The sequence below is a fragment of the Pocillopora damicornis genome, chromosome 13 (assembly GCF_964200805.1).
Source record: "Pocillopora damicornis chromosome 13, jaPocDami1.2, whole genome shotgun sequence".
Classification (NCBI taxonomy): Eukaryota; Metazoa; Cnidaria; class Anthozoa; order Scleractinia; family Pocilloporidae; genus Pocillopora; species Pocillopora damicornis.
The window spans coordinates 13,073,846-13,100,204 of NC_142682.1; the positions used below are offsets into that span (position 1 = coordinate 13,073,846).

The following is a 26,359-nucleotide window of genomic DNA, read 5'->3' on the forward strand; positions in this document are numbered from 1 at the left end:
GGTTTGTATTAATATTTCGAGGTCTTGTGAGAATCCCTCTTTTGCATAGGACGCACGACTTCGGGCCGTAAATCTCTCTTAGGACCGTCATTACGGCGCCTTTATCGGGTTAAAAATTGAGTGAAATATTTTGCATGGCGAATTACCCTACCACACTTGCGCGAGTAGTTTGCGTTTTTGGTTGACCCTTCCATTCTCAAGATGTCACCAGTAATTCTCCTCACTAACTGATATACAATTCTTATGATGCTAGTTCGTAGAATTTGGTATTGGATGATGATAATAGCATGACTTATATGTCTTTATTTTCATCACTTTGTCTGCTTGATATAGCAGAAAGAAATTCTGTCTTCGTCACTCGTGGGAGTTAAGAAACGTTTCTCTCGGAATGATAAACATTATGTGGGTATGTTTAGAATTTCATCTCCTTCAAATTTATTTTACACAGTCGATTTAAAGTTAAATTCAATCAGGTCAGGAATACCCAATGAAAATGGACTCTTTCTTCTATTTTCCTCAAAGGAAGGGAAATTCAATGATCATTTTGCGTCGATTGATGTCAGTTGTTGTTGCCCGATCAATGACCATCTGCGCGGAATTCAAACTACTAATTTGTGAGTGTTTTACGAAGGGGCATCTCGTAACAGCTTTTTTAGATCACTTTTACCTCAAGAGTTTAGTATTTTCATAAACGGGACATCTGTCTTCTAACGTCCGTCGTATATTACCTAGTCCAACTCTGAAGGAGATACCGATCTCATTCAAATATGGGTCTGTTAAGCTCTCTCTCCTATAAAATGTTTTCTACAGAACACCCTTCTCCTCCTCTCCTCACACACTCGTCATCTGTCACAGTTTCGTAATAAATACACTACCACAAAGCATTGCTTGAGTTTTGTCCAAGAAATCATCGTTTTATTGATTGATCGAGATAAGAACGCGCTGTGTGGGTGAACATTAACTGTTATGTTCAAGTGTAATCTTCAGTTCTCTTCCGAGTCGCGCCAAAAACCTATGCAACTCGGGGATATTCATGTTAACTCGCGTCGAAAGTCATCAAAATAGGTTAATCCTCACTCTCCAATCAAAGAAAACCAATCAGATTAGAAAGTTTGGATCACATTTGACGCGACTTGCGTCCGTTTCAAAAGCCAATCCATTCGTGAGCCCGAGTCAAATTCGTATAGGGCCAACCGAAATTATTAAAAGGACGCATTTTGATCCTGACGTTGAACGTGTCTCTAACAAAGTTCCAGGATATTTAGTGGTTTGAGAAAAGTGCCTTTTTTCTGGCGGCTCTACTTAGCTAAGGAAGTCAGCGAAAATGGCCCTGTCATTTCCTATGGAAATAGCCATTCTTAATTAAGACAAACGAACATAACTATACTCCAAATTCCAGTTATACGTTTCAGCTCATAAAATCTTTGGCGTTTGAAGTAGACCCTAAATGGAAATGTTTAACAATATTTTCTTTAGGCTTGGCGAAACTAATTCCATCGTGAATTGTTCATTTATTTTTAAAAATAAGCTGCGTTGTGATTCAAATGGTGATAAGTAATTTTTTGGAATATCTCAAAGAGCTCTCGTCTCCTTCGTAGCCGTTCACAAGATGTCAAACAAAGTTTTCTGGCATACCAAAGAAAAGCTACGAAGGAGGCTTACGGAAACAATGTTTGGATTTTTTACAATTTAACTTCAGCTTTCAGCGTCAAAATCTAAGTTGAACTCGGTTCCTGGTTAATCGTTTCTGCATGGGACAAGAGTCGAGGTGTAACACCTCGCGAGAATTCAGTACAATGTTTGTTGCAATCATTTGTTAGAGCAGCTCCTCCAAGTCCTAAGAACACTTTCGACCACTTTTTCTCTGAGTAGCCCGTTTCTACCCAACGAAGTGGTTTTCATATTTTGCAGCATTCTTTCACCAAAATACTTAAAATTCTCTGAACAAAGTACATTATGGACTTTTCATCTTCCATTCTCCACACATTTAAAAGGCCGTTGGGCGTGTCTGCATAAAATGGCAGTTTAAATTGCTCAGGTGTTTCGTCATTCAACTTAAGCCACGCCGTCGCATAACGGCTCGCTTGCGCCAGTCTGGACACCGTCTATTCCATTTACATTCCCGACAACTCCGTCGTCTTTTGCGAACACAGAAGCCAAAGGAAATACAGTCCTGCATTTAAGGAAATACTCCCTTGTCAAATCAGTGCACTCGCCAAACGTACCCTCTAAAAGAGCGTTGTAAATCATTGTGCAGGTCTGTAAGACAACAAAAACAAAATTAAGCGAATTTCACCACACTGAATCCCTGTGGACCAGGGTTATGTTAGGTTACTTTTGTCTAAGGGTTAGGGTTAGCTAACACTGAAAAAGCGAAGAAGCGCCCTCTACCAGCCGTCTTCGACGTAGATTCGTGTAAAATTACCTCTAATGTCCTATCTTCTAGACTATCAGATAAGTCCGTAACCAGCGCCAGCGCATCGTCTACCTTAGAAGCATCCAAAAGACACAGCATCTTGCTCCCTGAAAAATCAAACAAACTAACAAATTAGTCATCATGTCAGCATTTGCAAGATACGATACTAAAAGTCGACTCTATGATAGCATGATGACTAACAATTCCACAGCTAAAAAAAAAAACTTGAAAAAGTATGAAGCTCACAGAGAAGTGCTCTTGGTTTCTCGGAGGAGCTTTGAACTAAAATGCTTCCCCCTTAACCACCCCTCCCACACCCAGTGAAATCGTAAAGAGGCGACAGATCGAATCACAATTCTTCATATCAAGCCTGCGACAAGCTTATTCTTTCAGATGTGATGGCATGTTTACAGAGGGAGAGAAACGCGTCACTACACCCTTTGACCCTCAAGTGTGATTGCCATCTTACTTCTCCTTACAACATCACCCCTGATTCTAGAACTTATTTTTATTATTCACCTGAAAATCTATGAAGCAAGGAATGAGAATGTTTTTCCAAGAAATCGGCATTGAATTGTTTGATATCGTTTCCGTCAAGAAGAGTCTTCAACTCTCGGTCTATTACAATTGCCACAGGCTCCTTCATGTGCTTTGACTCAGAAACTGGAAAAGGAAAAACAGTTAATTATTACTAAACAATGATGCGTAAAATTCGACGAAAAAGTGCTCATAAATCGATAGGTTAAGTGTGACAAGGATCTAATTTCGCCTCACAATATCACCCCAAAATCACAGGTTAAGGTCAGGACATTAAAGGAAATTATCACCAACTGGAGGAACCCTCCATTGTGAAACAAATTCTCCTTTTCAGTACATCAGGAAGAAATATATTGAGGACAGTAAGGAGAAAATGCAAACTGATGTTAGGGTGTAAAGGGTTAAGAATTTTGATTCGCCACTTTCTCATTGCCGTCGCCGTTCTGGTTTGCGTGAGATTCCCTGTTGCTAAGAGACTCAAAGTATAGTGTACTGTCCATTTAAACATTTGTAAAAATTCGGAGCAGAGAGGTTGCCCTTCCAAGCCAGTATTCCCTCTTGCCCTGACAAATTAGCAAACAGACCATGGAGTCAACGTTGATGAGCCTCTCACTCACCTTTGACAGCAAGCTTGACTAGGTGTTCATGGAGCTTGGGATGGTTTGCATCTATGGCGTGCGCACGTTTAACAGATTGTAACATCAGCAGAAGTTTGCCTGTAATGTAAGGTTTTCATGTTTGCATTAAAAAAAAAAAAAGAAAAAAAAGAAAAAAACTAGCTTTCCGGAAAACAGTGCTTGAGGATTGCAAATCAACAAGAAAGCAGTATCGTTTTGACTGTTCGTTACAAATACTCATTGAACGAGCTTTCTGATTTTTGAAAAGTCGTAAAATTTCAACTAGACTACGAAAGGTCCGTCTAACTCAACTTGCAAGAAAGACTAGTCTGAGAAAGACAAGAGCAACCATTTTCAGTCAGTTCATACATGCGTGTGAGCACTAATGTACCTTTTCTGCTGAACACTTCATATGCCAACAAATGAGTTTCTATTCTACTTGACGCCAGATTTTGTAACGGCCGGAGGAATTTGAGAGCTTGATCTAATGGATCTGTCACCTGGCGAGAAGAGGGTACACTACCGTGAGAACACAAACGACAACCCGGCACACTGATAGATTGTACCATTAAGAAATTTGGAGCATGTTTCTCATTTCAATATTTACCCTGACTAACGCGTCTGATTCCAACGGAGGTTCTTTAAAGGGATCTGCTTTCTTGTCACTCTCTTTGTTTTCTTTTACGTCATTGGTGGCTGAAGGGAAAAAAATTAATGAAACATTAACGTTAAGATATAGCGAAGAGTGGGGCAACTTGTCTCTGCAAAGGTCACACCTTTTTTTTTTCCTGTGTCGAAAGCATACGCGCACAGTGTGGTGAAGGGGTTCTGAAGGGCATCTAATGCGCGAAATACACACCGTTAATCTATAGTTACCAGCGTAATCCTCCTGGATGTGTCATGACACGTAATTCCACCCTCCTGCCTGAGTCTCATGATATAGCAGTGACGTGGAGTGTTTCGAGACTCCACGTCACTGGGGGAAGGAGCAGAGTATACTAAAACCACCGTTACCATTTCCCTTCTGAAAGGCGGTCATGGTTGAATGGCATAGGGGAGGGGGGGGGGAGCAACACTTTCTAGTTTCTCACCAACTGGAATCTAAAGTATGGAATGGGGGACGGCTGGCAACAAGAAATGTTGAAATAACCCTACATTCCTGCCTGCTGTATGTTTCTTATGGAGGGTAACAAACAGCTTGGCTTCCTTTATTGTTTTCCATAAAAAAATAAAAATAATACAAAATAAACAAATAAATAAATAAATAAATAAAAGCAGCATAGCTGAGAGGTAAATATAGGCACTTCCTGGCCTGTGGAATCTCACCCTTCTTGCTTTCCTGGGCTTTTTTCTCTGCTCTTCTTTGTTTACTTCGTAGTTTCTTCAAATCTTTGGCTGAGAGCTCACTAGACCCTGCTTCAGCATCTTCATCACTTGCAGTCATAGGTTTATCATGAAGCCGAACATAACACTGTAATGAAGAAGAAAATTAAGAAGAAAATCTGTATGTTAGCTCAAAGAGATTGCACTAGCATCAATAAAGAAAAAAACACTACAATTTGCCAACAGATTCAAATTGTCCGAAACAAGACAATTGCAAAATCGTCCCTCCTCTACTGACAAGCGCTGGCATGTTTAGGTCAGATTTTCTCTCACGAGTTCATGAAGAAGACATTTAAATCTACTTCAGCCAATTTCAGTCTCTCTGCAGTGTGTGTGGACGTAAATTTACCTCTATTGCCATTTTGGCAGCTTTGAAGTAAAATCGGTGGCTTCGAAGAACGTCCTCAAGCCGCAGCAATCTGAAATAAAACAATCAATTTTTAATCCACTATGGCCCTCTGCTCTATAAAGTCAGATAAATTCAAGTTCCCATCCATCTGGTATAAATGATTTCAGCAAATCTGTCATGGAAAGAATTTAGACAATGAGAAGTCCATCCTTTATGGTGAAATCTGTCGTGCGAACATCAATTCTTTGGTTCTGCTGAATATTTTTGACCGACTTCATCGAGTAGGAGGGACTACCCATAGGCTAAAGAGTCACATATTTGAGGGTTGTCAATTTGTGCATTGTCATCACTTTGTGGCCACATATTAAGTCCACCTCAAGTTTGGTTAATAAATACCAGTGGCAAATGCCTGTTATATTTAGTTGGGGCTAATACTGTGAAATTGCTTGGGTTGCCATGATTACCCAATGCATTCAGATCCAGTTATTGCCTCCACCAATCTCAAAAGCACCTTCCCCTCCCATGCATCTCTTCTTGGATTACCCAGTGTAACCTACTCCTGGAAATAAATACCACCTGTAAGCTTTGTATTCTTAAAGACAAGAACCTTACCTCACATAAGCTCTAAGAGTCATTTTCCTCATACAGTAGGTATGAAAATCAAACTGATCCTCTGTAATTTCATCAAAATGTCTTTCAATCTCATGGGCTTTCTTCAAAGCTTCTCCTAGCTTTCCTTGTCTTTGTAGAGCATAACCACTCTCTGTTTGGAACCACATACACTGCATTTCATTCAAGTTCTCAGCAGCACCAACTCCTTCCTGTAAATTTAAAAAAGAGAATGTGGCCACAGGATTACCAAGATGGTTAAAACATAAGCTTGACATAATGCATACAGTCTACAGCAGGCCAAATCAAGACATGTCTGTCGATTTCTTCCCAAAATTTTCCTTTGAAACAAAACAATTTAGTGCAGTACAACAGTTAGAATGTTTTATTCATTTCACATATAAACTTAGCACTTGAGAGAGTTTATAACATTGATCAGTATCTTAAAACTTGAGTGCTCCTTCGTTTGTAGAAAGAGAAATACCTTATTAACTAATACAGACTGGTCACACAGATATATGTACATGCCCCGTATTGCTACAAAATTATCATCAACTCCATTTCCTTTATGATCTTTGACATTATTGGTGACCAGCGCAATTGCATCAAGTTATCAATATTCATCCCTTTATACCAAAACATCAATATTCATATTCTCCCCAATGTTTCTCTACTGTACATTTTCTATGGTACTGATCAGGAGAATTTGGTTGATGATCAGGAACTTCCTAAATTAGCAATCATTTTCCTCTCTTTGAGAGACCTTCAAGGGTGAATCCTATAAGGAGAATTCAAAGGCCAGTTGCTCTTTAGGGTTAGTGTGCTGAAAAAGGACTTTTGTGGTTAGAAAGCTTAGACACTCACCCTAGTGAATAATCCACATGTTTCCTCAGCTTTTTGAACTTGATTGGCTCGCAGCTGGTACTTGGCACATTTGCAATTGACATATCTGTCAGCAGTGTCAAGAGAGCGTGCTTCGTCCATACAATGTGCAGCTTTTTCCATGTCTCCGCCATGCTAAGAAATAACATTTGCAATGACCAATGACTATGCAAAAAAGCTCATTCAAAAAAGAAGCAAGGTAAGTCCAACCATGGTAAGAAGAGAGACAATCTTGCAGTGGAATCCATGAGTCATACTCATGCTCATAAGGTGGCAGTAACAAAGGGGAGGGAGGGGGGGATTGGGAAGGGAAGTGATTGAAGTAAAAAAAATTGATGCTCTGACCCTTCCCCTCCCCCCTCCAGAACCCATTGGTGAACATTTCCTTTGGTTTAAACCCAGCATACAGTTGTTAATGTTACATATAATGTTAGTATGATGAATATAATAATATAATCTAATATAATGTTAATATAAGATAATAATGATAATATAATTATAATAATAAAATATAAGTTAATATAATATAATATAAAGTTAATTAACATGTTACAAATGTTACATACATACAAATGTATGTAAAATTTTGCCTCCTGCAGATCTGCTCCACATGCTACCATGTAAATTATCTTCAAGTGAAAAAAATGACTCATTACCAAGACTTAAGCCATCACAGTAGTTTTTATTACCTTATATATCCTGGCTTTGACCATGTATGCTTCAATTAGAGTAGGTGTGTGCTCCAGAGCTTTGTCTATGTACTCCATAGCCTTCTTGCTGTCCCGTAGATAATCAAAATGCTGGGCTAGGAAGTGGTATACCCACAGGATTGCTGTGGGAGGCTCAAGATCACCACCTGGAAAAGAAATGGAGCCATGATGTACACTGTCAGTAGTACGTCTCATAAATTGAAACTTGATAGTCACGACTCAATCCTCAATGAATGAAAATCAAAACTTGACACTAAGACCTTGAAAATTGATTCTCAAAAGTTTTCAGAATCAAGGATTGAGTTTCCAGCTGGGACTGTCAGCTTACAATTAAGTGGTACTATGAATTACATTTGATAAGAGCTTTCCAGGATTTACATATCTTTACCTTAATAAAATATAACAAAGCACTTACCTTTCCCTGTCAATGTTCCAAACGTATTGAGATTGTCCAGATACCCAAGGGCTACATTTTCAACTATCTTTACCTGTAAAGAATGGTGGAAGACTTATTATTGCAAGCTTTTTATTGAAATCAACTTGGTCAATTTAGTCAATAAACTAACCAATCAAATATTCAGTGGATTAGTTAGTCAACCACTTAATAATTCAGTCAACCAGTCAGTCGGCAAGTCGTACATTACATCATTCATTCGATTAATCTCTCCGTCAGTTGTGAGCCAGTCACTGTCTCACCCACAAAACATATTTACTTCTCCTTTAATTCTATTGCTTATTCAGTTTCTAGTTGAAAATCCTAGAAATACATCGTGCTTCATATCCATTTGATTTTCCACTTCTTACTTTGTTAGGTAAGTCACTGATTGCTTCTGAAAGTGTTTTTTACAGCAAATTATGAAACTTTTTCCAAACAATACAAAAACTATTTAAAATCCTCTGGGCGCAAATACCTTGTCCTTTTCAGTGTATAAAGTCCTGATGTTGTTAAACAAAGGTGGCACTCCCTTGTGAATTGCAGGTCTCATGTAGTTGTCTATTAATTGAGCAAAAGTTTCTCCTAAAAAAAGGCAGAACAAAGGTTAGTCACATTTCTCACACATAACTGGTATGTGAAACTACAGTATGTCAGACTGACAACCTCAAGCCGATCTTGATTGCAAAGTGAACTAAATCATGGATGATCATAATCTACATCTTAAAATCAAACATTTCACAGTTGGCAAGGTTTGTAAACAATATTGCTATCAATTACAAGATGATGCACCTTGAAAATCTATGAAGTGGGTAGGAACAGACCAAGATGCAACAAAATCAACTGCCTACCAAACATCACATTACCCATATTCAGGTGCCAGTCAACTGCGAGGAAAACATTGTCCATTTACTTTGTTTCACTTGGCCAGCCCAATTAATTCTACTGTACCTGTAATATATGTTCAACTGAGGGGAGGTTGAAAATAGGCCTCAAAAGTACCATGCATGACTGACTTATTCCTGGGGATGATACACATATACACATATCCCATACCTGATGTAAAAGAAAGTGGTATTCTCTTTGGGGCCTGTGCTCTTGGATATAACTCAGAGTACTTCATGTACAGGTTAAATCGGTCATCTGGGTTTTCTACACATAAAACAAAAAAACAAAAACCTTAGTTTATTCTTTGATGCAAGAGAATTAGAAGTAGACTTACATTTAATGCTTCCACACTTCTTCAAGAATTTGTTAGTCTCCCTTCCCTCCAAATATAATGAAAACATTAACACAGTAACAAAAATACTGATAATAATAATTATTGTATCACTCCAGTCTGATTACTATGATTATCAAAGTGCCCATTGTAACTCTTACAAACCTGAGGAAAATTTTGCAAAAAAGCAAACAAAAACAACCAGATTTATCATAACTATCATTCTGTACTTACCTAACTGCAATGCTTTTTCCAGTTCTTGGTAGTAATGCTTATTCTCTGGATTTCTCCGCAGTAAGTCTCTGTAAATTCTCTCTGCCTCCTTGAACTGCTTTAATTCAAGGAGTAAAGACCCTGGAGTAATGCAATAGTGGAGTGACTTTAGCTTCCATGACACAATCACTAAATGCCCTGCTCCACATGTAACTTCCCAACTTGTTAAAGAAATGCTATGCACTGATTTTATTAATTGGGGCTTTCAGCATTGCAGCACCATTTTTGAGGCTCATATTAAAGTTAAGCTTTTTTACATTTATAGATAAATTAGAAACTTTTCTTATCAACTGCCAAATCTTTAGTTTCCTGCTTCAGCAAGTCTGTGTATGTGTAAATAACTATTTTATGTATTTGATCCTTAAAGAATAGCTTTTAAATCAATTCAGGAGAAGGTTCATTAGATTAAGCCTTGTGGTTTTTAATGACACCTTGCCAATTAATTGTACTCTTGTACATTGAATAACATTATAATAGATTCATGGCAAAATAATATGCTGAAACTGAAAGTTTCAAAGTTCTCTTTACATACAAATAACTTCCCTTCTAACAGTTTCACTAGTATTAATAAAGATGCAGTATTTGTAGTAAAGATATTTCAAACAACATTGCCTAAGTCATACAAACTCCCAAAAATACATGTAGTTAAAAATAACTATTAAAACCACATTAAAAAAAATAATCATGATAACACTTGGATTTATATCAAAATTTAAACCTCTTACATTTTGACAACCTGACAGTTGCATACAAGCTAGTTAACCTTTTAACTCCCGAGATCTCATTAGTAATTCTCCTTGCTGTCTGCCAAATGATTCTCATTATGTTAGTTTGGAGAATTCCGTATCAGATCAATTAGTGATCCGATAATTGATATTTTTCTTAATTCTTATCACCTGTTTGCATATCAATAAAGTAAAGAGAAATTCTGTCATGGTCACTCACAGGAGTTAAAGGGTTAAGTTAGGTAAGCACTGTACCTTTGATTTCTCGCACCACAAGTTTATCATGCATCAGTAGTTCATAGCTTGTCAACTGATCCAAGGCCTTCTGAGGTCTTCCAGCTTCTCTGAGCACCATATTTTGATACAAAAGCAGCTCACCATGCTCAATGTCATACTTTGGGGAGGAAATCTAATGTAAATGCACAATTATACAATTAAACCCTTACAACCTAACATCAGTATGCATATTCTCTATACAATTCCTAAGGTGCTGATAAGGAGAATTTGTATTATGATCAAGAGCTTATTCAGTTGGTGATCATTTCCTTTATTCTCATAACCTCAATGTTTGATTCAGAGGTGATATTGTGAGAAGAACTTGGATGCTAGTCGTTTTTAGGGGTCAAAGGGTTAACTGTTACCATTCCATAATAAGCAATCTTGCAAATAACCTACCGTATTTACCCGCAGATAGGCCACACTTTTTTCCCGGAAAAATGGGACCGAAATTGGGGTTGCGGCTTATACGCAGGTACAAGCATTTTGACACCTCATTAATATGCACGAGAACTCACGGTAGTACAGTAAATTGGCGTTTTAATGTTCGCTTTAAATTGTTCCTAACTTACAACACATACAACTACCCGGTACTCGACCTCAACAATTTTTTTTTCCCATGAAAACCATTGAAAGTTTGGGGTGCGGCCAATACGCGGGTGCGGCCTATCTGCGGGTAAATACGGTATTTTTTATGGTAAGGCATTTTTCAGGTCAATAATTACTTCTAAGCACATGGCTCCTGGATACCTGTAAGGTGTATTGATGTACAAATGTACAAGAGATTGAACTGAAGAAAAAAACACTGAAAGAGAATCCTTACATTTTGAGTTTTGCGAAACTCATCCAGAATCGTGAATGCCATGTCATAATCTTTCAGCAAATGGTAGGAGATAGCATATCCAATCCAAGAAGCCCTCTGTCCTGGCCTGAGTTTCAGCAACTGGTATCTAGTTTCCTGCAGCAAATATTTAATAAATAAAAAAAACAAAGAAACAAACAAACAAATATTAATCAACAACCACAAAAACAAAAACCCATAACAAAAGCTAAAACAAAACAAATACACTAAAACAAAACAAAAATGAATTAAAAACAGGAATATGAGAATTTAAACAATTATAAAAACAATCAATTAAGTTATGCCAATAAACAAGTATACAGAACTATTCACTGGAAATTTACACCATGTGTAATAAATGATCCCTATGCCTTCAGTTAATGAGAAACAGGTACACAGAAAATGACTGAGGATCTTCAACCTTTACAAGTATTTTCATACTTATGAAAAAGGAAATAAGAAATTTTGTCAAAGCTCCAAAGTGTTCATTGAAACTGAAGTGTTAATTGAATCAAACATATTGTTTATGTTCAAATCAAAATTAGCAATACAAACAAATTTCAGTGAAAGAAGACTTTATGAAGTAAATGACACAGGCATACTTAAAGAAAAAAGAACTGCAAATTCTTACAATAAGTGTTGAACCTATGACCTTCTGAGTGATATTTCAGATGTTCTCCACTAATCTTTAGGAGACTCATGGCTGACAAGACCATTCAGCAAGTATGTTAGTACAGGTAAAAAGCACTCTTAAGTTTATGTTTAAGTTAAAACAAAGTTATAAGCTTTGGAAATTTGATATTTATACAGTACCCTGTAACCCTCCAAATCCCGCATCTGAATCTGCAATAGTGACAGGTCTCTCAATATTTGGATATTTTCCTAAAAGAACACAAAAGATCTGGTTATACAAGCACATGTAAATGTGTTATTAATGGCACAAATTTAAATTGTTTAAACAATAAATTTCATCCTGGAGAAAATTCCATATCTGAAAAATGGAACATTGCACAGTAAAGATATGTGCATAGATACCCCCAACCCCCAACAAAAAAAATAAAATAAAATAATAAAATAAAGTTGTACATATGCTTAGCAAAGTGAAAGGAAAAAATTATACATAAAATCCAACCAGTTTCTATTAGCCTGATAACCAACCTTATCCCATTTCAGTGCATTCCTGTAACACTTGATTGCTTCATCATATTTTTTATCAGATCTTTGTAACAGTCCATAAACATGCCAACCTATCTCACAGTTAAGGTAAAAGTGGCAAAACACAGCAAGAAACTGTAACTCTTACATGTACAAATGCACAAGTCCTGACACATGTCTATCAATAAAATGATCCATATTAAGCTGGCTACTTTAGTTGCACACAAGAGAGATAACTGGAAATTAGTTTCCAAGACTTTCACTGTGACTAGTCAGCTCTTAGAGAGATATCACCCATGTGGCTTTCCAGCCATGAGTGCATAGTCCAGGTCTGTATCAAACTTGAGTGAATTGGTGAAAAGCAAGAAGAGAGTGTGGATGTGGAAAGAAACAAAAATACATTCAAATAGTTTGAACATTAATGATCTTACCACTCAGTATTTAGAATAATTCAAGGTACTTGGAATTCTATTCTTATGGGTATTACATATTCCCTCTGAAGTCTTTACATAATTAAAGAAAAGGAAGACTGTTAACTCCTTAATATGCAGTTTGAACAGCGCCTGAATAAATTGTTTTTGTCTACCACACTAGCCACTATTTAACAAGAAAAAAAAAGACTTCCTTTAATTTCTTTGGGTTTTTTTTTCTATTCTACTTGCCTGTTGGCATTAAGTCACAGCAATCTAGTTGCCAGCAATGAAGATTCCAACTTATTGGCAATAATTCAGATATAATTTTAGAAGACTTGTGCCCTGACTGTTCTGAACCATTTTGCTTCATTACTCAAAAATGGATATTTGCAAGATAAAATCTACCTTTGGCTGCCATCACTGGTATAGACCATGTATAATGAAAGAAATGACTTTTTGGCAATAAATTCGAAAATGTGCACAACATTGGCATCAATGAAACTGAAAAAACGGTTATGAATAAAACTGCAAAAATAGCCATGTTTTCACAATTCAAATGAAACCCTCAAGGTAGAAAATCATACACGAAGCAACAACAAGTTGTGTGAAAAGGTGAAACAAGACGCTAAAATGTAACCCTGTTACTTTGGAGTGTGTCACATGACTCATGTAATTGGCTCAAGGACACCTGAAGCTCAAAAAACAAACACGCGAGTAAACTATGCGATCTAATTGGTCTTTTACCAAGTAACTATCTTTGCGGCTTTTTTCACGATGAAGTTAATGTAACAATTTTCACATGTAATTTCAAAACCTGACAAGGATACACACATGACTCTTAAGGTCATTTCGCAAACCTCGTCGAACAAATTCGTAAGCTTCCTCCTTTCTCCCCAAGCAGTTGAGAGTCAAGCCTTTCATTGCCAACGTTTCTGCATTACCAATAAAAGAAATTCTAAGTTAAAGACCACGTAAAACGCACAGTCAACGATCTAAAGAAGTCGGCAGAGTGCAGATAACGTTTTAATGTCAGCTTATCAATGACCACTAAGTAATACGTACACAGGTTGTACAAATCGATTTACATGCGGATCAAACGTAAACAATTCACAAACCTCCGTGTTCCGAGAACTTCGGATTGGAAAGGATCTGCTTGGCGAATTTCAGCCCATTTTTGTACTGCTTGTGTTCGTAGCATTTCTGCAAAACAACCGTAACGAGGAAGTGAACACGCGCCGTGAAATCGACAAGGCGTGCTCCAGTCATAGGAAGCGATCTCTCGGAGTACCAATGCTATTAGAAGCCTTAACGAAAACTTACCAGTATTCTTTTGAACAGAGCGTTCTCTTTGGGTGGTAGGGTAGTCGGCATGATGGTGGACTACTCAAGGACAGGCCTCTACCACCGAAAGGTCAGATTTGCTGGCCGGCCTCGTGGAACGAACCAAAATGGCGACTGCATCGATGGATGATTTATTACCCGTAGTGCTTCGGGACACTGAGTAAGTCGATTGATTGAGCGACCAAGCCTGCTCTACGGTCAAGTCTCGAGATCTACACAAACATGCATCAGGGGTTATTTTTCCCGTAACCTTATCCGTCAGAAAAAGAGTAATTCTACTTCTTAGCTGTAGGATAGTATAGCGTTTTCTCTTTACCGTTATTTCAAATATTTCAAAGTCGCCTTTTGAAAATAACCTTTGTCCTCGACCCAGTTTTCCACCCACTACGAACAGCCACGTTCATAAGCAAGATGGCGGAAGAAGAGGTTGTCAAAGAGATAGCGGTTAGTGACTTTCTTATCAAGAACAAAACTGAGCTTCTCGCTTCTTACTGGACTTACGCTCTATCAACTTGCATACGCTTATTTCGATCAACAGCACAAACCAATTACGTCAGTTTTTAGTCTTATAAATCAGTGTAAAACTCTTAAATAAATGCTGGTCGCTTTGGAATAGATATTTATTGGAAGCGATCGAGTTTCTTTGAGTATTTAAAGCTGGGATTTAATAAGTCTGAGTTATTTAAAAATCAAAAGAGTTTAAAGACGCTCATTTATGTCCCTTAGAGTAACCTACTTTGTATATTTACCATAAGTTATGAAGATTATTACGGTAACTGTACTTAAGAAAGTACGATGAACAAGGCCGCTTCTTGAAAATCGTGAACAGGACTTTTCTCGAAAAATTATTCCTCATTCTCTAAAGTCACAGACCTTAGTTACCACCGAATCTTGGATTTTTTTTTGTCATATTTCAGACTCGGCGATTATACATGAAAGTAGCTAGATGTGACTTATTTAATTTTGCAATGTGCACTCACTAGCAAAAGTACTTTGAATGCTGATTGAAATAAGGTCCTTTGGCATATTATTTTGGTGTAAGAAGTCCTTTATTTTATTTTAGAAGGGCTGCCCTAGCTTCTCTCCAGAGAGTGTAGAATTCCAGCTGCAAAGTTAGATTGAGGGAAGTCAACATTTTATTGGGAGTAGGAGGGGCAGGCACACACCAGAACAACTAGATTGGGAAACAGACTAAGACTATTGCAGATAATTTTGTGTCATTCGAGATGTTTGTTAATCGATAGTGTAATAATTTTGAGACCAAATAGTGTAGACAGTCAATATATATTTATATATCCATTATATACATGTATAAATTTATATTTCATATTACAGGTAAATTAACCCTTTAACTCCCAGACCAAATTTTTAATTTTCTTTACTGTCAACCATACAATTCTTGTAATCTTAGTTCAGAGAATTTAGTATTGGATCAATCAATTATCCCCAAATTGATATTTCTTTATTCTTTTCAGCTATTTGGTTGATAGTGTGTTGATGATTGTAAGGAGAAATTCTGTCTTGGTCACTCATGAGAGTTAAAGGGTTGAGTATTAAGGATCTGCAGTCAAGTGTGAAACACAGGGTACTTATAACTTATAAAGGGTAAAACATCATGATGCAGAATCTGTAGCTCAGTTGTAGAGTGTCAGAGTGCAGAACTGAAGATCTGGGATCTTATTCTTTGGAGGGAACCCAGATTTACTCATCCATATGAAGAATCCAACCACAGAACCTTACATTTCAGACTGCAATGCTCTTAAGTACTGAGCTACAGAGAACTCTGTGTGGAACTACAATAAGGCAAAAGTAGTCGTCATGGTTCTTGTTAGTGGGTGATTGACAACCCTCCACCTAATACAATTAATAGAAATCTTGTAGTTCATATTATCTCTTGTAAGTTACCATAAAAACCTGATAATCCACACCTTTTTTCCAAAAATCATTGCTAGAAATTAGGGGTGCAGCTTATCTGTGGGAACATTTGAAAAAGGTGTTGTGAATGTCATCCAATCTAATGCCTGGTTACTAAGCTTCAAATGTTCAGCTCATGTTCTTGTTTTAATTCAAAAATCTATGGAAAAACTGTGATGAATGAAGAAATTCCTATCAACAAATACCAGAAAATGATCAGTCATTTGTCAAAGTTGGTAGAAATGTTGTTCATTATATTAAAGTGCTAAAATTGTGGGTAAGAATTTGAAGTATTTTCTATTGCAATGTTAATAGTGAGTTTACGTTCAATGAACAGTGGATGAAGAAGACTTCTCAATACTTGACTTTGGATTTCTTTCAAAAGACTTTTTGTCCAAAATTTAGCTGCTAAATTCAGGGTGCGGCTTATCTGCAGGTTTTTATGGTAATTGAAAATTCCCCCAAACAATGTTACTTGATAGTAGATCTTTTGTTGACATCAGGCAATGGGGAAGAGAAGTAAGGGTTATAAAAAAAGAATTAAAAGTACTGTAGTGGGGTGTGCTTAGACTTTTGCCTCTCATTGTAGGCCATTGTTAGCTTGTGAGCTACTGCCATTAGGTTTATTATTATTTGTAGTATATAGTTAAGATGTGAACCAGGACATCAGTGACACACTTAGCTGTACTTCGTGTGCTACATTTTTTTTCCTATCACATTTTGACCTCATCTGCTATCTATCACAAAAGAAATGGGTTGCAACTTATAGATTGGAATCTATTTGCAATCAGATTAATTGTACAAAAATTTATTTCAGGTTGAAAGTAATGGGTCTATTCCAAATGTAAAACCACTCAGCAAAGAGGAATTATGGAGGTAGACTTTCCTTGATTTCTTTCATGTAGCAGCATATTGCACAAGGCTTTTGAATTCATGCAAGAATAGCCTTTTAATTACCTGAGTTAAAAAATTGGTAAGTTTTTTAGGGTGGTCATAAAAGACGGAATTCTTAATCAGAAGTCAGACTACCGGTAGGTAGGAATTAAATCAGCTTTAGAGTAAGACCATCTTTTCATGCACAAGGGATTTCAAAAGGATTTGAACCATATGAAATGGGGAGAATGCATGTACAGTGTTCATGTAAGGGAACAGGAGTGAAACATGCAAGCACTTTTCCTTATGTCTGGAAAGTACACTGTATGTGGATACCAAACTAACAAAATTTGATTATCAACTCTTCCCAACAGTTGCCATACACTTCTAGACAATTACATGTTTATCAAGACAATGCCCTCTTCCTGACAAATTTCTAAGGTTCAAAAGAATTGTTATAAAATCCAATTCTTACACAGACTATAAGACAGTTTTTGTGTTAAATCATAATTATGTCCAATTGTAAATTAAATCATCTTTTGTTTTATGTTTTACAGGATAGAGCATGAAAAGTTACATGCTAAACACAAAGGACATGAAGCTATGCACATGGAGATGGTTCTTATTTTATTTTCTACTCTAATAGTGGCACAGGTTCTTCTGGTAAAATGGAAAAAACACCACTACAAGTCATTCATGGTGAATAATCAATTTGAATCAAAACTTGATTTTAAGAGTTTTTTGTTTTTACTTTAGCATAATATCCACATGTGAATGCAACATGAATTGCTGTGGGCAAGTCTCGTCTGGCCAACATGTATACAGTCCAAGTCTTTAAGTCTTTTAAGACCAAAGTGGTTTATTTAAGCAATAAAGCACATTTTTTCTGTCAGTTTAACAGTGTAATAAATCATGAGATGTTGGAAGAACAGACAAAAAGTTTGTAAATGAGCTACCGCAGGTGAGTGGTTTACAAACTTTTCTCATGTTTTGCCAACATCTTAAGTGGGTAATTACACCCCTAAGCATATAGGAAGTGCAGTCTATTGCTTTTATTGAATGGCTACATGTATGGGTTTACAGAGGGACAGTGCAGATTTTGACCCAGCAGGGCACTTGTAACATCTCAATTATTTTCTGAACTGCTGTAGAAACTACTCTTGCAATCTAGAAGTCAATTTTTTTTTGAAAATGTAAATTTAAGAAACTATTTGGAAGTGTTGCACAGAAATTTCATCCAGTGCATCTCAACCTTAGTAGTTAAGAGCTTTAAATGATTGTGATTAATATCAGTTTTTTTGTTGATAAATGTACACTGTCACAAAACTATCTGAAATGAAATAGCCTAGAGTAAAATGTTTTTATTTATTGAGACATATTATGTAGAAATACCAATAATCATCTTCTCCAAATAATAATTGATTACAACATTTTTGTTTTCTTTCTTATTCAAGACTGTGACCCTTGTTGGCATGTGGTTAATTCCTCTTTACTTCAATGTACAACTCAAGTTCTGGCGCATGTTGTGTGCATGGGCTTTATTCTCTGTTTTAACTGGATTTATTGTTTTCAAGTCCACACGAAAACCAGTAGCACCAAGTACCCCTAGGTAAGTAAAGAAAAATGTTAAGAATGCAAACAGAGGTTGAATTAGGTTTTAGTCAGGGTTTTGACTGGACATGAACTTCATATGATAGAAGTCAAAAAACAGACCACTAAGTGTCCTTGAACAAATAAGATAAGACTGGTCAAGAACAGAAAAAGTTAAAATTAAATTCATGAATTTGATTTTTTGTTGTTTTGTGGAAGGTCTCAAATTTCATGTGAACGTGAAAAATTTTTGATATTATTTGTGATGCATGAAAAGGCCAAATAATTTTATGTGACTAAGTTTTACAAAGGGGTATAGAGAACCTGCCTGCAGGCTGAACAGACAGTGTTAACACTTTACTCCATAACATCAGTATGCATGTTCTCCATACCACTTTCTAGACATTTCCGAGTCTTCTTACAAGGAGAATTTGTTCAACAATCAAGAGCTTCTTTAGTTGGTGATCATCTCCTTTATTCTTGTGACCTTAATGTTTGATTCAGGGGAGTTACTGCATGGAGAAATTAGATGTTAGTCAGTCTTAGGGGTGAAAGGGCTAAATGGCTTGTAACTAGCTTTTATTGAATGTAACATTCAAATATGATCTGTTTTTCTCTACAGACTAGTTTACAAGTGGTTTTTATTTGTACACAAAGTAACCTATGGCCTGGGAATATTAGGCTATGTGATTGTTTGTATGACCATGCTAGGAATGAATCTGATGTTTGCAATTAAGCCTGATACAGCGATGGAGTTTGGAGTGACAGTGTTATTCTATGGACTTTATTTTGGAGTTCTTGGCAGAGATTTTGCGGAGATTTGTGCTGATAAAATTGCATCAAAACTAGGAGTAAGTTTGAGGCTATGATTATTTTACCTTTTTTTTAGATCCTAATTTCTTGTTGTGGTATGCTGTCAGCTAGACTACATACCCTTGTACATACAGTCCCTCCTCTTTGGAGAATTGTGTCGCGCAGGTAAAAGAAAAACAAGCTTACTCACAGGCTAAACAGACAGTAGGAAGAGGTCTTATTAGTGGCGGTAGATGGACGGTAACTGTCCTTTTTTAAATTTTATGATACTGAAGAGGAGGTTTTTTTGTAGATACATGTACGTTAGCTGTATCAGCAAGTACAGTATGCACTTGCCATTTGATCACAAACTAGGAAATATGATATACGCATAGGATAAATTCGTGTATTTGTTATATCTCGCTTTGTGGTTTTGTTTAGTACACAAGTAAAGGTGGCCTTCCAAGCAGAAGTCTGGAGACTAATATTTGTGCAGTATGTGGCCAGGAGCTTGTGTTGCGTAGTGATGAGGATGAGGACGATGGGCCTGAGAAAACTTATAAACTTACATGTGGTCATTTGTATCCTTACCGATTGTATTATAAAATCTTATGACGCTGTTTGATGCAATATGCCGATCACTTCGAAGCTTCAACATACCCCCATCCCCCCCCCGCGCAACCGCTTGGGTATTGAACTGTTAAGATTGGCTTGTTCAAATTTCCACCCCCTCGGGCAAAAATTAACTTCAAATGCCCCGCCCTGTTCTTTTTTAAAAGGCAAAATCAGCGACCGTGACTTTCTGCAGATTGACCAATCTTTAAAACCTAGATCTTGTAGACCTTTTCTTCTGAGCCGTTCGCTCGCGAAACACGTACATTTAAATATATAACACTTACATTCCGCAGGAATGACTCAACACATCCGGTTCAAATTCTCCACTCTAGCAAATAACCGTGGGTGTGTAAGGGGGCGGGGCGGAAGTGATGTTGAAACTTCGAATCGAGCCGCGCGTAATTCCTAAGTGATAGTAGTGACCCAAGCTCTCAGACTGGTTAGACTGAATTTTGCCGATTTTAAGACCATCAGTATTGTGTGGTGTTTTTGTTTTTCTTTATTTTTTTCAGTCGCGTGCTTTCTTTGCAATAATTTTAAAGGATAATCTTAGTAAATGAATTTGTCGGTTGTTAGTTCAGTTTACAACAAGTCAAACTTCGTAACCGACAAATTTATGCATTAGTCCTGATTCTTAACCAAACACGATTCAGATTTCACGAGTTCTGTATTCGAGGCTGGTGTATTGTTGGAAAGAAACAAACCTGTCCGTATTGTAAAGAGAAAGTGGACCTCAAGAGAATGTTCTGCAACCCGTATCCTTTTTTAAATTGTCATTTGTTGTTGTTGTTGTTTTATTAACTGGATGATTTAACACCGAAGGAATAGACGATCAGACTTGACTAGCATTCTACAACCACTGATTGATTTAAGTTTCCCTTGCTCATTTCTCGTGATGCATTTCCTTGATCGGGCAGGTAGGCCTCTGCAATCCCCCCATATGTTTGTTGCCCTCTTGGCGGAAGTCGAATCAGATTACATCTCACGTCCGTAGTGCATGCAACTCGATTAAATTATTGGCACGAAATTAGTGGGCGAATTTGTTGAGTTAGCAAATGGTATCATGCACAATAATGCCCCCACAAACAATGAGTAACTGAGCACCCAGCTCGAAATTTATCATCATTCGTTTGCTATTTATTCGCATGACGCTGTTGTCATTGCTGATCCTAACAATGCGCAGGACGCTTGCCACAGGTGAATCTAGGGTAGGCCTCAGTTCGCTCACGAGTTCTCTCTCCTTCTGTGGTAGAGCATCGGTCTTGCGAAATCCGCAAGTCTGGGAGCGACTGCTTGTGAGGAGCTCAGATTTTTTTTTGTCCCACACTCGTGCTAAAACGAGTAGTATTTCATAAACAGCCTCAGACAGCATCTCATGCGTTGTCTTGGGAAAATAAATTTAAATTGGTTATCATTCAATCGCGAGACGTCGTAAGACGTCGCGAGTTCCCCAAACATCCATTATCATGTCACCTGGCAACGTCGAATCAGCCGAGCCATGGAGGCCTGACTTCGTCAACAAATAGCCCCTTCCCACGCATTTCTTTCTCTCTGCCAACGATTCAATGTCTTTTCCTTGACCAATCCCTAGGTGGGAGCGCCCTCACGTCCTATTTGGACAGCTGTTGGACTGGATCCGATATCTAGTGGTTTGGCAACCCATAATAATAGTTGTAGTTCAGATAATAATTTATTGTTTAGGGTTAGAGTAGCTACGGCTGCTGTTTCTTCAAAGAATGATTTAATCTACCCAAAACTCGCATAAATTTATCGTCAAACAAAGTTTTATTTGCCCAAATTCAAACAGCAATTGGAAGAAATGCCCAGATATTTGTTCAGTACTTTATTATATCAAGAGATTTTTTTTTAATTGTTAAAAGTATGGTTCCGTTCGTACTTTGGTTTTCGAACTGGAACATGTATTTATCGCACCAAACAAAACGTCGTATTCTTTCGTTCAAAAATAGTATGAAGAGTTATTTTCAAAGTTTTGCTATTAACTTGTCCCTCGGTTTCATCGCAGAGCGTGCGTTTTGATGGTACTTTCATGTATGACCTTAAAATACTTACCGATTTTTACGCAAACAGCTTCGATTTCTTCGTAGGAGAGCATTTTAAAAGTGTTTTTGCTCTGGAAGTAGCGAATATTTTTTTAAGACCTACCACGGTTGGAGTTTGATTATAAATAACCGCATGGGTCACTGTTTTGTTCCGAGCTGGTTTCTAAAAGTGCCAGTCACTTTTTATCTTAAACTATCGGTGTCACTATTTCTTTTCTGATTCGCCGGCTAAAAGCACACAGCTGTTCGTCTTTAGCGTGGTTTCGTTACGCAATTAGAGACCAAAGGTTTATTGCAAGTGGCGCACTCTAAGGCCGAATTACGGAAAAACAGTTTTCAATTCTTAGAGCTCAAAGGGATCGTTTGCTTTGAATTAATATTTTAAATAAGAGAGTGCTCAGCCTCTTTATTTCTAAATTTCAATCTGTCTTTCTTTGTTAGTTTTAATAAATTTCAACTTTGCCGTCTTACGATTACTTGAAATGTATTATTGTCAGTGATAATCCTAATTTTATCAGAATGTTTTTTTTTCTTTTTTTTTTAAAGGAAACTCTCATCCTTAACTCTCTGTCGGCGAAATAAAACGTTTTATCCAGCACAGTTGTTGCACGCGTACGAGAATCTTCTAGGCCTTGGTTTGTTTTATCTTTTTTTTCGGCTTTCGGAGAAGACACAGACCACGGCCTCTATGATTCTCAGAGTTATTCTGAACCTTATCTATTCTTAATCCAACAAATACGTTTCCTGCCGTCTGAAAGTTCGAAAAAATAATTTTATGAGAATCGCAGTTGGTGGGCAAACTGTGCAACTGACATCTCCGATTATATTTGGATTTGATGGTGCAACAAAAATCTTTTTTTTGATCAGCAGGCATAATAATCTCGCATATTGATTTTCGTTTTTAGAGGAATTTAATACAGAATTTATCGCAATAGTATCTATAAATAAATGAAAAATGAAGTTATTGAAGGCATAGTATGTGAATAAGATAGAATAATTGGAAAACATTTTATTAGAAGCACACTGGAGTGCTAATGGAAAACAGAGTTGGAAAACCTGTCAAAATATTGCATATTGATCGACGGAACAAAGATAGCAGCTTTATATTAGAAGGGGGTTTTTGTGGAATAATAATAGTTAAGATGATCCTATTTTGCTTTTCTCTTGCACACCTTTTCCATCGCCATTACGTGAACACCGTTGCAATTAATTTTAGTGAAAACAAATTCTGATTGTGCTGAGTAGGTAGAGCAAAAAAAAAACAATTTCCCTCCAAATGAAAATCAATTTCCTGCTAAGAGAGGAAATTGCGATCTCTCCGTTTGAAGGCCGAGGTACTCAGTGAGAGAAATTACCAATTAGTCAACTTGAAAGGTTTGGTGGAGAAAACATCGCTCTTTTGTCATTTACACGTTTGTTAAATGAAATAAAGTAACTGGCGCCGGGGGAGCGTAAGTTAATTCGAAGTGGAGGAGTGGTGTGAATGTCGACAAGCAGAACCTCCGTTGTCTTGATTTTCATGGTAAATAAATGAATTATTTCGTCTGAAAGTCATGCCCAGCTCAATTACAGATTTTTAAAATGCAAACCTCTTTTCAGAAAAGGTAAAAAGCTTTCTGTATTTATATTAAAAAAAGAAAACATTAAGAAACTTTCCTCTATCCTCCTCCTCTTCCTCCCCCTCCCCCTCCCCCCTCCCCCTCCCCCCCCCCCACACAACACTAACACATCCTTCTAGGGCTTTAAATAAAAACTTAAAAACGTAGGCTTCGCAGCTGGCCGTCAGCAAAAAAGTTTATCTGATAAACTTATTCCGACAAAGCATAAAGATAAGGAACGGAGGAAAACCTCTGTAGTTACGTCAGGTTGCCACAATACATTGCTATCTTCCTAAATGGAGAACTCGAGTCTAACTTTAGCTCTAAATTCATCAGCGTCAAAATCAGGATGCGATGAATGGTTGGACATGATCTTTTTAGTGTTAGACGGATTATTATCAGGCGTAATTATAATCGGCAATGGAGTAACTTGTCTTATTCTCCTGAGAAACAGCTATTTCAGAAGCTGTTTTATGAACACTTTCCTCGTAAGTTTGGCTGTTGCGGATATTTTAATGGCTGTGTTTGTGATGCCGGGTGAGGTGATCTTTTGTACAAGTTGCAGCCAACCAGTCAGCGAATATTGCTGGCTAATCGGTTCCGTGAGATATTTTGTTTTTTCGGCAACGAAACTCAATCTGCTCGCCATTACCTACGACAGATACACAGCGGTGATGAGTCCTCTAAGGTACAACGCAAAAATCAACTTGAAGAAAGTCATCTCAATTCTTTCATTAGTATGGACGTTTCCCATGATTTTAACACTGAGCCGTTTAGTTTGGTGGATCAAGCTACCTCGGTATCAAGCTTTATACGCGGACCGTATCTTTAACACGTGTCTTATATTCTCGCTGGTTACTCTACCTGTTGCTGTACTATTAGTTGCGAACCTCAGGATTGTATTGGAAATCAGAAAACAGCATCGTCGAGTGAGCACAATGGACAAAGCAAGCGTAACAGAAACTTGCTCAAGTAGCAACAATGCAAGCAATAAGCACAGACGGAAAACATCGCGTCAGGCGGGAAGAAAGGGAACAACGGCTTGTGTTCTTGTGGTGTTTATTTTTGTGATGTGTTGGTTTCCCAGGGGATTGTATAATATTTTCAGGCTGTTTGGCAAAGAAGGGCCGTTGTTGAGGGAACTAAGCCTGTTTTTCCTGTTTGTTCAGTCAGCCATTAATCCGTTCGTATACTCGTTTTACAGAACTGATTTTAGACGTGCGTTGGTAAGACTTCTGCGATGTCGTTAGTCCCGACTCCTCTCCAGTCTCCTCCACGGCTGCTAATATAGTTGACATGACAGTGACACAGATTATTACCCGCTCCAGCCCCCAACGACTCTTTTGCCTGAACAACTCTGTGTGAGTTGTTGAGGCAAAAGAGTAGCCCCAAGTTCAATCGTTGCAGAGAAAAGAGCCTACAGCACAACCGCAGAGTTCTTAGAAACGTAGGCTACCCTAGAAGCAGGTTAAAATAGATAAGATAAAGACGTAGGAAAATAGATAAGATAAAGATGTAGGCAAAATAAAAACATTGAACAATTTAGACCTTCTGAACATGTAGCTCTTGTTTGGTTGATTTATTCTCGGTACATTTCAAGATTCAAAACTTCGTTATGTATGACTCATTAGCCGGTTGCGTCCCAGCATTTTTTGCTGTAATGACGCCTTAATATCTAGCTAGCCGAAGTGCAGCTGTATTGTGAGATAACAGATATAGAAATTTGGCCGGACTTCCTGACATTAGTAGTAAAAGAAAGGCGGTGCTTTAAAGACAATTAAATGGCTCCGCTATGACAAGGCTAAGTGGTATAATTTATTTAGCTGTTCTGAGGCTATAATTTAATGTGTCTGTGAATATTATTTGTCACCCATGAGTAAGTACTGGAACATCCATGAGAATTATTCCAAGACGTCTATTGCTATAGGCTCTTTGGCGTGCTATGATCAGGAAATACTCGATTCTGTCTCCCTGTGAGCAATGCCGACAGAAGAAATCAAAACTAATCCCAAATACCAGAAGCAAATTGACAAGTCTTTTGCGGTTATATATCACAACCTGAAACGGATACATGATGCCAAGCCAACAGAGGCGGAACAACTCGAAATTACGGACCCTGGTTCATCGTCACAGCGTAGAAAAAACCGTTCATATTCTTCGCCATCAGAAAGAACTCTCGTGGGCACGGAAAAAACATCTTTGGCAACGACACACCAAAATCCAACTCACTTCATGGTAAAACAAAGATCTCTTTCCTCCATGCAAGGTTCTAAAACAGAAAGGCTAAAGAACAGAAGAGTGAGTTTTTCAGTGGACACACTTACCAGTTTTAGATAGTGTTTGAAATGGTACGAGACCCTATCAGACAAGGATCGAAACTTTCACCCGATGCTCTACACCGTTCATTAACGAAAAAGGTCCGTCCTTGGTTGTGGTTTTATCATCCTTTCATCCATCATACCTGTCAAGTGATCGCCATTTTCTGATAACTTAATGAAAGAGTGTGTTTTAAAAGCAGGTTAGCGTTATTATTATCGGGACTGATTTTGTGAAAAGATACGAAATGAGTGAGAAGTGTTTTTGATATTTCACCTAACTTTTTGAGGTTCTTGGTTAGATAGGATCTATGTATGTTTGGAGGTGGTAGATGGTAGATGGTAGATGCGCTCTTGTTCTGTCATTGTATATTCTGCCTTTCTTTAATGTTTAAATCGCCATTGATGTTCGAAGGGCCACCT

At 37.6% G+C, this 26,359-nt stretch overlaps 3 protein-coding genes across 5 annotated transcripts; 2 read left to right on the top strand and 1 right to left on the bottom strand.

The window, feature by feature from the left end:
• Nucleotides 1–893: 893 nt before the first annotated feature.
• On the bottom strand, nt 894–14,502 carry LOC113675136 (N-alpha-acetyltransferase 15, NatA auxiliary subunit). 2 transcript variants are annotated; one of them, XM_027191669.2, is made up of 22 exons: nt 14,159–14,502; nt 13,954–14,038; nt 13,666–13,770; nt 12,429–12,517; nt 12,084–12,152; nt 11,253–11,387; nt 10,409–10,547; nt 9,390–9,509; nt 8,993–9,088; nt 8,415–8,521; nt 7,919–7,991; nt 7,483–7,649; nt 6,776–6,928; nt 5,915–6,123; nt 5,303–5,372; nt 4,897–5,041; nt 4,178–4,266; nt 3,962–4,070; nt 3,571–3,669; nt 2,936–3,079; nt 2,426–2,523; nt 894–2,259 (listed from the first exon to the last, which is right to left on the bottom strand). In XM_027191669.2, exons 1-22 carry the CDS (start codon nt 14,207–14,209, stop codon nt 2,056–2,058), a joined length of 2,556 nt encoding a protein of 851 aa, XP_027047470.2. In that variant the 5' UTR covers nt 14,210–14,502; the 3' UTR covers nt 894–2,055. The 2 variants fall into 2 exon arrangements, with proteins under 2 accessions (XP_027047470.2, XP_027047469.2); XM_027191668.2 differs by having other exon boundaries at nt 10,409–10,562.
• Nucleotides 14,351–22,623, top strand: LOC113675137 (E3 ubiquitin ligase Rnf121). Of its 2 annotated transcripts, XM_089192233.1 has the most exons (9): nt 14,369–14,623; nt 15,655–15,764; nt 16,911–16,969; nt 17,524–17,665; nt 18,421–18,575; nt 19,179–19,407; nt 19,790–19,929; nt 20,617–20,718; nt 21,555–22,623. In XM_089192233.1, exons 2-9 carry the CDS (start codon nt 15,711–15,713, stop codon nt 21,673–21,675), a joined length of 1,002 nt encoding a protein of 333 aa, XP_089048359.1. In that variant the 5' UTR covers nt 14,369–14,623; nt 15,655–15,710; the 3' UTR covers nt 21,676–22,623. The 2 variants fall into 2 exon arrangements, with proteins under 2 accessions (XP_027047472.2, XP_089048359.1); XM_027191671.2 differs by lacking the exon at nt 15,655–15,764 and having other exon boundaries at nt 14,351–14,623.
• A 1,123-nt stretch (nt 22,624–23,746) lies between these two features.
• LOC113675100 (dopamine receptor D1-like) lies at nt 23,747–25,174 on the top strand. Its single transcript, XM_027191637.2, has one exon. The coding sequence runs from the start codon at nt 23,918–23,920 to the stop codon at nt 24,869–24,871; it is 954 nt and encodes a 317-aa protein (XP_027047438.2). The 5' UTR covers nt 23,747–23,917; the 3' UTR covers nt 24,872–25,174.
• Nucleotides 25,175–26,359: the final 1,185 nt, after the last annotated feature.